The sequence below is a fragment of the Ziziphus jujuba genome, chromosome 2 (assembly GCF_031755915.1).
Source record: "Ziziphus jujuba cultivar Dongzao chromosome 2, ASM3175591v1".
NCBI classification, from domain to species: domain Eukaryota; kingdom Viridiplantae; phylum Streptophyta; class Magnoliopsida; order Rosales; family Rhamnaceae; genus Ziziphus; species Ziziphus jujuba.
In genome coordinates this window covers 1,412,206-1,427,458 of record NC_083380.1, presented here as the reverse complement: position 1 = coordinate 1,427,458, position 15,253 = coordinate 1,412,206, and the positions used below count along the sequence as shown (strand labels likewise).

Here is a 15,253-nt window from a genome sequence, read left to right as displayed (position 1 = left end):
GCAACACAAACTATATATTTCACATAAAAGTGTGAGCTTTTTGAACAACGTCTTATAGAAACAACTTGGTTACAGAATAATTTATAGAGAAATACAAGCAGAATTGGAGCTAATGAGAAAGCAATTTTACACAAATAAATTGACTGGCATCATAGAGCTATGAAGTTTTCAAAGTGATTTTCAAGGTTATATAAAGAACATGCCCAAAGAGTATTATACATCAGGAACAAATGAATGACCAGAAAAGCTTTTTACCAAAGTGTGTTGGTTCAGTTGGAAAGCATAGAATCGACTTCTTTGAAAACTTCCAAACTAAGCTAACAAAAGCAAAATGGCCCTTCATGCTGCTACAGAAACATCCCCAGTAGTCTTGGTATAGCAAAGTTTGGCTAACAAAATAGTTCATTAGATATAATTAGATATGCTTCTAACTTTGAGGATAAAATAAGGTGAAGTTTCAAATATTAATTAGATATGCTTCTAACTTTTAGATATGGTTTGTGTCACTTTATTTGTGTAAAATAAAGTGACACAAACCAATTTCTGGCATGACAAAACTATGAAGTTTTCAAAGTGATTTTTGAGTTATATATAAGGAACATGCTAAAAGCTTATATATCAGGAACAAATGAATGACCAGAAGAGCTTTTTACCAAAGTGAGCTGGTTTAGTTGGACAGCATACAATCAACTTCTCTATCGTTCAAAACTGACAGACTCATTTACCACAAGCAAAATTGCCCTTGATGCTGCCACAGAATCATACCCAGTAGTTTTGATTCAGCAAAGTTTTCGGCTGACAAATTATTTAATTAGATATGCTTCTAACTTTTAGAAATAAAATAAGGTGAAACTTACAATATTCTCAACATAACAATGCAGACCACATCATTTGGTGCAGGAAGTGCCAAATAAGAGCAAGTTAATTGGATCCAAATGTACACCCCATTTATGGCACTAGTCAGCTGCATGTTCTAATGGCCCCAAAATACCTTTAGTGCTTAATTATGAGAAATATTTATATAGGCCACATATGTATGATATATTTAAGTTTAATAAAGCCAACTTGTGCTTCTAATCTCTCTGATGACCTCAAGAGCTCAAAACCATTCTTCAATATTCCTTGATCTATACTTATGTACAAGCCATGCACATTGCATCTTGATTTGGCTGACATTGAACAGAATATAAATAAAAAATGTAGAGAGTAAGCGAAACTAGTTTATGTCAATCAAATAATATTACAGAATGAAACCTGAAATTCACATATTTTAATACTTATTGAAACAACTTGATTAATGAAATTCACTGTGAAAACAAATTTTACTAAAGATTTAGCTAAATTTTACTAAAGACTCAGCTAACAGATTTAGCTAAGTATATAGAGTATAGAGCTAATAAGAAATAAATTTCACTAAAGCGATACTAATTTTTAAAACAACCATGAATTTTTGTAGAGATAAATGAGTAGCTCATACAATGTTTAAGTATAAACTCTTGAATGAGTTCATAACCTCCAGGGTGCGTTTGGTACGCAGGATAGGTTCGGATCGGACAGGATCAGACAAGACAGGTCCGAATCGGACAAGATAGAATAGTGCAGTCCTGTGTTTGGCGAAGCTCCAGACTAAATGGTGTATTAGTTATTCCATGTTTGGTGCAGAATTGGACTGGACTGAATTATTTTATAATTTTTTTTATTTTTTTAAGTGAAAATTTTTAAAAATTCTATTTATATTTACAAAAAATATTATATTTAATTAAAGTTGTAAACTTATATATTTTATTTATATACAAAATTTTAATATTTTCTTTACACCCACAAATTATATTAATATAGAATTTTAAAAATAAATTAAAATTAAATTATAACATAGTATGTCATAAATAACAATGAACTAAAAATAAAAATAATTTAATGGTATTTATAACTAGAATTGTAAATATTATACATTTTTACATGCATAATTGCCTTTACATGCATAATTAGACTCTGAGATAACATGTTATTCTTATATTCTTGGCAAGATTTGCCGAACTAAACTGCAACATATTTGTTCCAAAATTATCTAAAATATTCATCTCTTCATGAAATGGAATTTGACATGTAAATGTTCATTGCTAAGCCCTTCTGAAAATAACATGTTCCAAAATTATCTAAAATATTCATCTCTTCATGAAATGGAATTTGACATGTAAATATTCATTGCTAAGCCCTTCTGAAAATAACAACCTCAGACAAGCATTAATCAAGTTTAAATATGGTTTTCTACATAACCAAAATTACTTCCTTCCTCTGGTAAGCCTCTACCGGTGATAATTAATGCTTCCCCATGGCTTTCTGTTTTTGTTGGTCTGTAACAGAAAGAAGTAACAAGCTTTAGGGGTATTCCTAATAGAAAATTTTATGAACTCAATTGAACAAATTTAGAAACACAAAGGAATAAAAAGCTAAGAAGAAACAGAATCCACAGCAACAAATCTAAAAAGTCTACTTGAGCATCCATGCAAGCATTTAATAGATCCTTAGTCCATACACACTTATCATCATCATTGAGCTATTCCATCAATAGAAAATAGCAATCAATATATATTGATTGATATTTTTTTAACTGAACATCTATTGATTAGCCTTATTGAGCTATTCCATCAATGATTTAGCTAGGCATCAAGACAAGTATAAAACAAGCTAAGACAAAAGAATTCCAAAGGAATACCTATTACCACTTCAAAACCAAGTAATGATTCTATATGCACTTCTATTAAGGCATGCATCATCATCAAGAGTAGGCCTCCTAAAAAACCAATTTGATATATGCACATCTACAACTTCAATAACATTCTCCAAATGTATAATTTTCCTTCTACTACACATTTTAAAGACATTTGACAAGGGTTCTGCTACATATAGAAAAATATATATATACACATATATATTATTCCCATAATTTTCCTTCTACTACACATTTTATTCCCATAATATTTTTCTACATGTCCTTAAAGAACAGGGCATGGAATAGATCTTACTAAAATATCTAGACAAAGGCTGATAAAAAAGTAGCAATCAAAATTTCCATTCAAAATATATATATACATATAGCAATCAAAAACAAAATCCATGAATGGTTTCTCGGCCATTGAATATGTGTATCACATAGTATATGCATTGAAAGAATGAAAATGTGTGTGTAGCAGATAAATAATATTTTCTTACACACCAAATCCAAGATAAACAAAATATCATAAGTATTACAAGAAAAGCATACCCTAGAATAGAAATGAAATTGAAACATTCAATCCAAAAACAAAACAGAACACATAAATCAGACAGGCTTCTTCAACACATCAACATATATCAACTAAATCAACGATCCAAAACAACCATTTAAGAACCTCAAAAAGAACAAACTTGAAAAAGCAAAGAGAGAAGCAAGCCAAGAGAGAGTGCTAATTGAGAGATATTGGCGTGGGTGCTAGGTTTACGGTGTGGGTGCGAATTCGGCTGTAAATGCGAAGATTTCAAAAACTAGTTGAGATTGACAGAGTGCGAATCTAACACCCCGTCCCAAAATATGCTGAAAATTTCTCAAGTTAATCAAAGTTGATCGGGTTTGACCGTCGTTGACCAAGAAGGGTCAAATTTTGACTTTTTGACTCGGCAAGAATTCTAGGTTGACCAAGACTCCGTCACGAAGTTCGCATCGACCCGAGTTCGTAGACTAGTAGCTCAATGAAAACGGAGTTTCGGTTTGAAAGTTATGGACAAAACAAGTTGAGGTCCAAATTGTCCGAGGGTGCCGGAGTTGACTTTTTATTTTTATAGAAATGAGCTTTGACTCATGTACGGTTGTGAAGTACTCGTTGATACGAGTCCATAGACTAGTGGCACACCTGATTTGGACATTTCGCTGGAAAGTTATGGATCTACAAAATTTTCTAGTACATCATTATTTTATTTTACATTATTTTCAAAATTTCTTTTCCTTTTCTTTTCCTTTAATTTTTTTTCCTTTTTTTTTTTTTAACATAGAAACGTTACACTAAGTTTACAACAGCAGCATATGTACACAGGAGTTAGAAGAAGAAAAACAAAACTAACAACATGCATAGCAAAGATAGTTTCATAGCTTTGTAAGATCTTCAATTTCTTCAATATCTCCTCCACCTTCTTCCTTTGCGTTGCATCTTAACCAACCATCCATGCCTCCTTATGATCACAATGTCACCAAGAGCTACTCCAACAACCAACCCATTTGAGTATCCTATCAACACAAATTTCCAATCTAATTTAAATTAAAAATATAAAAAAAAAAGGAAAAAAAGAGGGGGTACTATTCATCATCCCCTTTCCCCTCTCTCTCTCTCTCTCTCTCTCTCTCTCTCTCTCTCTCACGCTACCATTCTCAGTTGGCCGAATTTTTTTGAATTGTTGACCACCGATTGCTCAGACGCGCCGGCCACCGATGTAACCCAGTCGCCGGTGAGCTTAGCTGCCAAACTTTGTGGCCGGCCGGTTGACGACGTGCCTAAATCGGGCTGTGGAAGCCGACGGCAACCGTCTCTCTCTCCGGCCGAATCCACGTGTCCCGGTCACCCAAGTCGCACCGACCACACCATCTAGTAGCCCATTATGTAAACTTCATCGAGTTGTGCTCCGATCGCTGGGGAAGTTGCCAATGCACTGGGAAACAGCCATGGAAGCCGATGGTAGGCACCCCGTTCGGCCACCGGATTCCTGCCGTTTCAGGCTGCATCCCCGGTCTCTTCCCCCTAAATTGAGTCCCCTGAAGCTGATGGTGACCTTCAATTTCTCCAATTCAAGCTCGTTCATGGTGTATCAGGGTGGAGCAAGTCGACAGCGGCTTCCGATGAAAATCCCGGCCACCGCCGGTGGTTTCAAGCCAATCGAAGGTCAGAATTGTATTCTCCATATCTTTTTCAGCTTCACATTGATATCTTGTTTGTAAATTATGGATGTGTATTTGAGAAGTTGTTGTTTTTTTCTATTAAATTATTAAATTAAATATGAAAAATGAAGATTTAAATTAAATTGTATATTATATATATATATATATATGTGTGTGTGTTTTTCTGTATACATGTGTATGGGAATATTGGTAAATACATGCATTATATATATATATATATGCGGTAATGTATATAAATACATGGTGATATGTGAATATGTATTGAGATGTGTGAATGGGTATATATATATATAAATATGTATTGTTGAAGCCTTTGTTTATGCATATCAAAATGTATGTATACGTAGGTATCTGGACATTACGCTTGTTAAATTGTTTGTTAAAAGTTTTACCGTATATATATATATATATAAATGTGTGAAAATATAAATATATATATATATATATTTGCGAATATATACGTAGAATCTATGGATGAGTTATCATAAACTGTATTGCTATGTCTTTAATGTATTTCTGTATATTTACTTGTATGTGAAATTGTATGTGGCCTTGATGATAATTTTGGTATAAATTGAATTGAAGGTTTGAGAAAAAAAAATCATTATATTAAATTATTGTGATCAAGAATATCCGTATATTTAATTATTTATTATTATTGTTTATGTATCTGATAAAAGCATATGAATTGGATTATATTTTATCTAAATTTAATATTTTATAATATTACGAAATTTACAGTTTTTTTTAAGATGCATCCATATACGTACCGGTGTTCTGTACTGTATATGTGATTATGATAAGCGCGCAAGTTGTAATGTCTCCCGTGAGTTGCTATGGACTTGAAGGCAGGCAAGTTTGATATAGTGGCCATAAGCCGCCCCCCTCCATAGCCAGGATGATGGTTATAAGCAGGGCGTTGTCAGGACATCGAAACGACCGTATGCAGGTTTCTCTCTTTAACCTCCCGTCAGTCGGTGCTCGGGACGTTGGGTACCTTCGGGCACCACTGGTATATAGTATGGTGCAACAAGTATTTTTTATATGTTTGTACACATATTTGTATGTTATATTATTTGATATTATACTGTATATACCGCACCATACGGAGGCGGCGAACCAATGTGGTCCATGTAGAGCTAGCCTCCTAACCATGTTGCCTACAAGTCCAGGGGATTGGACGGCCAATACAGGCAACCACCCTGGTTTGTATTGGTAGCAGAGTGCCGATGACAGCTGGACTCATGGATTACGTAGCACGTTAGAAGGTATCGTACGTATCTCCATTACGAGGGTACATATTTTATTTTATGCTATGGATTTTAAGATATGATTTTATGTATTTATGTTATGTTATCTATTTGTGATTTAATTTCTTACTAATATTCTTAATCGATGTTATTATATTCTTATTACTATTAATTGTATTTAACTATTTATTTAATCATTATTTGTTATTGTTATCGGGATTGTTATTATTATTTATAATGATTATTTTTATTATAATTCCAATTTCTATTATTATCATTATTATAATTATAGTTGTTATCATTGTTATTATCAATGGTATTTATTAACAAAACTATTATTAAGTATTATCGTAGTTGCTATTCTTAGTTATGGAGATTTTAATAAATAATATTGATTATTATTTTTATTTTTATTAACATTATTATTAGATCTTTAATATTAATTTTGTTATTGTTCCTATTATTATTATTATCATATGGTACTTTCGGACAAATATCACAGCCTACGGGCAAGAAAGATAGCCATCGGGCAAGTATAATAGTCTTCGGACAAATGGTAGCCTTTGGGTAGGTGAGATAGCCCTTGGGTACGTGTGGTTATGTGATAGCCTTTGGATAGGTGATCGCCCTCGGGCATGTATGGGAATATGATAGCCCTCAAGCAAGTTACATTAATACCATTATCATTAAAACATTTGTTATTGTTTTTTTTATTGTTAATGTGATGTTGTTTTACCTTTCTTTCTATGTTACGCATTGGCATATTTGTAAAAACAATATTTGAAGTGTATTTGACATGTGCAGCGCTAAGTGGGTGGTGTGAGCAGACGAGAATCTATGATGGTATATTTTAATTGATTATTTACTAAATTAATTCTATTATATGCCTTTTATATAATTTGTTATCAAAGTGCTGTCAGTTGTGGAACTTATTTATAGTAAGGTGGAAGAGACAAGGTGGTACCATATAGGAGTGCATTTTCGTGCAGGTAATTTCTTTTTTGGCATATTCTACCCTTAAGGTAGATGCTGTCGGATTTTCCTACGGCAGGGTTTCCCTTGGAATCAGGACTTGTCTAAGGTTCCGATGAAGAATTTTAGACGGGTCCTGACAGCAAATCTGAGAGAGAGAGAGAGAGAGAGAGAGAGAGAGGACGGTTCACCAGGACAGATATGATCGGTCACAGGAGACACACGATCTGGTGGACTTTCTTTGGCAAGAGACACTAGCGAAAGAGGAGAGAATGGGACGGTGAGTTTGGGACAAAACTGACCCAGGGGGGGAGACGGGTCAGTTTAGTCCTGCGGAAGTGGGACTCATTCACTGTATAGGTCAAGTTGTCCCATGCAGTAAATGTTGTTATCAAACACCGGACTGGGATACAGTCCTGTCCTGACCTAGCCAGTCTAATGAAACAAACAAACCCCCAGAGGATTGAGTGTGCCTATCCAAAAATAGCATTTGAATAGAAATCAACTTTTGATAGGCTTTTTTTAGTTTGACAAAGTTGTTTAGATATCAGCCTAGTAATTGTTTAGTATTTGAACAAAATTAATAAAACACAAACTTATGCTTCCATGCATGAAGAAATAACTATCACTTGCACAAGGAAAACTTCAATGGGAAGAAAACCAGTAAATGTATAACTACATCATACGGGTTGCCTTCTTGCACTGTTGGCGCTACAATTTTGAAAATATAGTTGAATTCTTGAGGTATCAAATTTGAATTTTTTTTTTTTTTGGTCCTATTTTTTTAACAGGTTCTGCAAAAGAAGATTAATTTAGAATGAGTTCAACTATGCAAGCCACCCATAAACAATTATGGTAACGATTGAATTAATACATCAAATAGAATAAGTTACTCATCAACAAAAGTGTAAGGTCATTGGAATTCTTTATCAAAAAGTATATAATAACAAAAAATATTTAAATTTTAACAGTTTATTTATTTCATATGAGAATTGTGTTACCAATGAATATATATGTTTCATCTCAAACCTCTGTTTGCACTTCAGTTCAATACACTTGTAAAGATTAGCAACCTAGAAATAAATTTTTTTAAAAATGTATAGTAACATACCAAAATTATTTATGTATATGGTAATATGTAGTAAAGATGTACAGTACCATACTACGAAGTTTTCAAAGTGATTTTTGAGGTTATAACTTATATAAACAAAACGAACATGCTCAAAGCTTATACATCAGGATAAATAAATAAAAAAAAAAACCAAAAGAACTTGTTACCAAAGTGAGTTGGTTTAGCTGGAAAGCATGGAAATCAACTTGTCTATCAATACAAACAGACTCAATCAACTTGCTGCACAATCATCCCCAGTAGCCTCAATTCCGTAAAGTTCAATTGAAAAATCAGTTAATTAGGTATGCTTCTAAGTTTCAGAGTAAAATAAGATAAAGCATACAATACTCTCAAGATAATAATGCAAACCATGTCACTTGGTGCAGCACTGTAATATTAGAAGAAGTTGGATCCATATGCACACCCCTAATTATGGCGTTACTGTGCACAAATTCAAATGGTCACAAAATATTCTTTAGTGCTTAATTATGAGAAATTTTCATGTTGTCATACATGCACAGCACATATGTAAACTTAATAAAGCAAACTTATGCTTTTAACCTCATAGATGACTTGAAGACCACAAATCAATTCTTCGAAATTCCTTGCATCTACATCTTGCAAAACTAAAAGCCATGCATATTGCAGCTTGATTTGGTTGACTTTGAAGCAAAATACATGGAAATGTTGAAAGTAAGCTAAACCAGTTTGTATCAATCAAACAATATTATTGAACAAGGCATGAAAAACCACAATTATAAGCACACTAAGCTCAAGCCAAAAGTTTTACAAGCAAATTATAATACTTATAGATTATAGAAACAACTTGACTAATTAAATTGGCAGTTAAAGTGCCGGCATCTAACAGATTTAGCTTAGTATATGAAGTAAAGCTAATAAGAAATAAATTTTACTAAAGGCATACAAATTTTGTGAATAAGTAGGAATGTTACAGAGATAAATGAGCAGCTCAAACAATGTTTATATAGAACCTCTTGAATTAGTAGGCTCACATATTTGTAATTAGATGGCACAATCCTGTCTAAATGTTACCAAGATAAGCAAAGCATTCTCCAGAGGTGATAAAACAGAGTAGTTTGAAGTTGAACCTTTTTTGCTAAAAAAAAGTAAGAATTTGGTACACATAAGCTCCTCCTTTGCATGCAATATCAATAAAAATTATAGAAATTCTACTTTAAGAGTACGGTTAACAATGTAAGCTGGTCCTTCACCTTTATATTTCTCTTCATTTATCCATGTCAACATTCACTTTTTGGTGCTTAAATCAATAATTTTCACATGAGTTAGTAACAGTTCTGTTTCAACGATTTCAACACCTGTTTAGAGATCAGATTTGCAAGTACTTAGTATTTGAACAAATTAATTAATACACAAACTTAAGCTTAAGATTCATGAAGTACATGCAGAATGAAACATTTAATAGGAATAAAAGAAGTAAAGTATAACTAAATTTACTGGTTGACTTGTACCACCTTTGTGGTGCCAAACGACAATGAAAATATAGTTAAATTCTTTAGGTCATCAACTTCGATTAATTCTATACAATAGTTTTGCAAACAGAGGATTAAATCAGACTTTATTCAAGTATGAAATCCCCTGAACAATTATGATAATGATTGAATTGATACAACAAATACAATTAGGTCTTCGTTACAAATACAATTAGGTCTTCATCAACAAAAGTGTGTGGTCATTGAAATTCTTTATCAAACAACTTGATTAATGAAACAACTTTAGTAAAGAAATTCAGTCAAAATGCAGGCAGCTAATAGATTCAGCCAAGTATATAGTGTAGAGCTAATAAGAGATAAATTTTACTAAAGGCACAAAAATTTTCAGAACAAGTAGGAATAATGAGGCCCCTCTTCCTTTGACATATTTGCAATAAGATAGCACAACCCTCTCCAATGTTACCAAATTAGTCTATATGCATTCTTCAGAATTGATATAAGAGAATAGTTGTAAGTTGAATCTTTTTTAGGCTCATCATGTATGGAGAGCTAAAAGAAAAGTAGAATTTGGAATACATAAGCTCCTCATTTGCATGGAATATTAGGAAAAAAATTATAGTAAATCTAATTTAGGGCCTTAAAAAGAGTATGGTTACCAAGGTAAGTTGGCTGTCCACCTTCATATTTCTATTCAATCATCATCGGTGTCGACATTCACTCTTTGGTGCACATAAATCAATCATTTTTAGTCGAGCTAATAACAGTTTTTTTTCTGAGAATTCATCAACCTGTTTAGAGATCAGACTTGTAAATGTTTAGTATATGAACAAATTAATAATACACAAACTTATGCTTCAGTGCATGAAGAAATCACTATCACTAGCACAAGGAAAATTTTAATGGGAAGAAAAGCTGTAAATGTATATCTTACTAGTTAACTAACTTCTTCCACTATGGCAACACCAAAAAATTTTGAAAATATGGTTGAATTCTTGAGGTCATCAAGTCTGCAACAGAGGATCAAGTTAACATGTTTTCAAATATGCAACCCCTGAACAATTATGATAATGATTGAATTGATACAATATATACAATTAGGCCCCCATCAACAAAAGTGTGTGGTCACTGAAACTCTTAATCAAAGAAGTATATAATCACAAATAATATTTAAATTTTAATAGTAATACTTAATTCGTGTAAGAATTGTATTACCACATCAAATCAATACACTCATAAAGATTAGAAACCTGAAAATAAAATAAAGGGACTAAACTAAAATAACCATGGGTTTGTAACCTTAACTAGAGTTGATCAAATTTTTGTGTATAGTGACTAAGAAATTGACACATGTAAGGCTAGGATACGATGCTAATTTTAGAAAAATCTATTTGAGATCTTTGGGTTTTTCTGCGGGAGAACTTCCCTCTGTTTTTGTCAATGTGAAAAAATAGCTTTCTCACCTCCTCTGTTTTTCTTAATTTCCATCTCCATGTCAATCTTTGTCCTTTGGTAATGGTGTTACGGTAGATCATTGTTGAAGCTGGTACAGAAGAGTTAATTAATTAACTAAAGTTATATAATAAAAATTAGAGAGATATATAAAATCAAAGTAATGAGTACAAATAAAACAAGAAATTATAAGAGAAAAAAAGTAGGTAATACAATTTTTTTTTTTTTAAAAAGAAAACGTGTACGTACCTTATAATTAAAATTTAAAATCGAGGTGAGAGAGAAGATTGAGGTCGGTGGATTTTCATATTTGGAATGTGTTTGATCTTATCCCAATCTTTACCGGTTTCCTTTTGGCATCTTTGGAATAAGATGGGACAATCATCAATCTCCAGTGTTTCTAATTCGTGGAGGCTTTCTAGTGCTTGAGGCAGTGAATTCAAATAAGGACAAACTGAAATTCCAAGCTTTTCAAGATACTTGAAATTCCCTATCCATTCTGGAAGAGTTTTGATATTGCAGCGCCAAATATGGAGTTCTCCGAGTGCAGTAAGATGTTGCAGGCCTTCAGGGAGCTTGTCTAGTTTTGGTAGATAATCCAATCTCAGAAAGCGTAGTCTTTGAAGGCGTTCCCACGTGATGTTATCACACTGGGTAATGTCAAGCTTCTTGATCCCAATGATACACAAAGTATTCAACTGGTAAAGGGGAGACAAGGTGCTATCACTCTGAGGAGCATTGATTGTGTGTTGGAATGTGTCGAAGCTAGTATTATCCAACACTAGATAATCCCTCAAATTCACGTAGAGTGGCATGGAATGCAACTTGGGGCAATCTTCAATGACCAATTTGTCCAGTCTGCCAAATGATGGCAGTGATGATGATGATGTAGAATGTTCTTTTTGCCACCATCCCTCTAGATTAGGCAATTCTGTAAGCCTAATTTCTACCAGGGATCTTAATAAATATTTTCCAGCACTACTAGTGTTATGGCGACGTCTTTGGAGATGATATACTCCAAATTAGTCATCTGGTCTAGTATTAATACAACATGAGATCCGAGCTGACTTAGGGGAGATAGATGCTGGCAATTACATTTCCTCAATGAAAACCGTGTCAAATTTCTTAGAGAAGAAAGCCAATCAGAAAACTTGATACCCTTATATCCCATTAAAGCTAATTCTGAAATAGTTGGGTGTGGCTCCAGGCATTCCATTTGCTTTTCAACTGCTGCATTATCGACCCCCACATTAGTAGTGAAATCCCAAAACAGTGTTAAGGATGTAAGATGCTTTTTTGCCTTCAATATTTTGTCAGAATAATCTTCTTTTAGATTTCCCAAACTTCTAATTTTTAGCTCTCCTCTCAAATTTTTTAGCTTCACCAAGTCTTTTAGGGAACATGAATTTCCAATATTACCCTTCTTATAATTCAATAACACAAATTCTGATAACTTCTCAAGCTGAGTTAGCTGATCCAGTCCACGAGGCATATGAGTCAAACTGTAGCACCAATCAATCTCAATATGTTTGAGGCTGATTAGTTTCTTAATATCTCTTGGCAACTCTTTGAGTCCGTAACATGAGGACAACTTCAGCGTTATCAAACAATGAAGCATTGCAATTGAATTGGGCAATGCCTCGATATCCGGATTCCCAGAAATATCCAAATATTTTAGATGCTTCAACTTACCAATAGAATCTGGCATCATTTCCATTCCTGAATTATGCAAAACCAACAGATGTACCAATTTACAATTTGAGATAATCTTATCACAGATCGACTGATTTAGTCCCTCTTCAGTTTTCCTGCGCAACTGATCGTTAGGCAAAACACTTAATGCTCGAAGTCTTTTTGCTTGAAACGCTACTGAAGTTGGAATTTTTGATGATGATACTAATTCAAAAGATACCCATTGAGTTGATCTTGTCGCTCCCGATACAAGAATTCCAAGCTCATGCATAGGGTCCGGCACGCGAAAGGAGCTGCACCGGAAATATTCATCCCTCTTGGTAAATTCAAAGAAGTACCTCTGCAAGAGATATTCAAAGTGCTCATAACCCGCATCCTCCAGAGATTTTTCTGATGATGAGTCAGAATAAATAAACCCTTGTTCCACCCAAAGATTTATTAAGGTTTCACTTTCTATTTCAAATCCTTTAGGAAATAATCTACAATAGTAGAGAAAGCAACGTTTCAAAGCCAATGGGAGAATATCATAACAACCAAGTTTTAGCACTAGTAACGCATTAATATTTTGTTGAGGGATTTTTGAGAAATTTTCCAGAAAGCTGGAGAACCAATATTCTGCTTCTGCAGGATTATTATTATTATTATTCTTATTCTCAGATTCCATATCCAACAACAACATGCTCCCAATCGTCCTTATGGTAAAAGGATTCCCTCTACATCTCTCAACAATACTTTTTCCAATTTCCACAATTTTGGAACTATTTATCATTGCCTCCTCCTGTTCCTCCTGTCCATTATTCTTAAAAACCACATTTTTAAATAGATTCCAAGATTCTTCGGGATCTAACGGTCTCTTATAAATATATGGTTCCACTGCACTCACAAAATCTGCAACAGCTTTTATTCCCAATGAAGTTACTATTATTTTACTCCCATTTGCACAGTCGCCTAATAATAAAGATTTCAAACTTTTCCCGCATATTTCACCGTTGCTTTTATCTATATTATTGAGTACAAGGAGATAACGTTTTCCCTTTATTATTTCACAAAGTACCTTATGTAACTGATCCATCTCTATGCTCTCATCATAATCAAATTTTAATATTCCTCCAATGACTCTTCTCTCATTCAAATTTAAATCAGCGATGTCAAACCTCATTCTTAAATCAAAATGATTTACGACCTTCTCATCATCAAACACTCCCCTAACAAGTGCATTTTTGTCGGACGACCAGTAATGAATCGTGGCAAATACTGATACATTATTTTCTTCATTAATTTTGGGATCCAATAGACATTCCATGATTGCCATCTTTTCTCTGCCCTCATCGTCAGAAAGAGTGACATTAATTGTATTATTCTCCTCCAAATGGAATTCTCTATCATCCTTAATCGAAACTAGTCTATCATGCATACTTTTGATTTTTTCATGACGCAAGCCAGCTAGTAATTTATTCGAGACTGAGAAGAAAGTGGTACATATCTTCTTTGTCACCTCCTTACAATCAACCATGATCCCCATTTGTCGTTCAGCCTCATAGGAGGAGAATTCGTCCAACAAGTCATCAGCACCAAGAATAGCATCTTCTAGCCTCTTCAGCCACCTTCTAACTTGATTTCTGTCATTGTCATGGACATCCTGCAGCTTCTTCTCTGCATCAACAACCAGTGCTTTGATGCTTAAAATGGCTTTTTCGAGATCTTCGAGCTCCTTATTTACTCCCCATAGAGATCCAATTTTTTTCACAGCTTCAGAGCTCAACCGTCCAATGATATTCCCAACAACGGTAGAGACAATTGGTTCTGCCATTAGTTGGTTGAACAGGTAGAATGGAGGTTAAGTTAAATGTATTGATAATGTTCAAAGTTTTAGAGAGAGAGAGAGAGAGAGAGAGAGAGAGAGAGAGAGATGGATATGATCTCCCTTTGCCAAATATATACATGGAGCTAATTAGAAATTTGCTTCAATCGTAAGTAACTATAAGAAAGTAAAAGCTAGGAATCTATTGCGTGCCATATAAACAAAAAGTAACACTAACAAAGCTTTGATTGCCATAAAAGTAACGTATTCATTCCTTCCTGCTTTGCATTTCAGATTTAAGTCCTTGATCCGAAAAATAACAAAATCAAATATAAGGTATATGTTAATTATTTCTTTCTTTCTCTAGCTAGCTTTTCTTTGTCAAGCGCCAAAGAATCACTTTTGGAAGTTCGATATCTTCTTTTATAAAATCAGATCAGATATTTAATTTCTCTGTTTTACATTTCCTTATAATTAAATGAAATTCCAACATCATATAAGTATAGAACACTTGATCCTTTGGTCGCCAGATCCAATTTCTTTGCTTTCTTAATTATTCGTAGATGGATGTAATTTCAT

The 15,253-nt window shown here is 33.6% G+C and overlaps 1 protein-coding gene across 1 annotated transcript; it reads right to left on the bottom strand.

Annotated features, from left to right (window-relative positions):
• Positions 1-11,444: 11,444 nt before the first annotated feature.
• Positions 11,445-14,683, bottom strand: LOC125422373 (putative disease resistance protein RGA1). Its single transcript, XM_060814451.1, has 2 exons — positions 12,294-14,683; positions 11,445-12,180 (listed from the first exon to the last, which is right to left on the bottom strand). Exons 1-2 carry the CDS (start codon positions 14,681-14,683, stop codon positions 11,445-11,447), a joined length of 3,126 nt encoding a protein of 1,041 aa, XP_060670434.1.
• Positions 14,684-15,253: the final 570 nt, after the last annotated feature.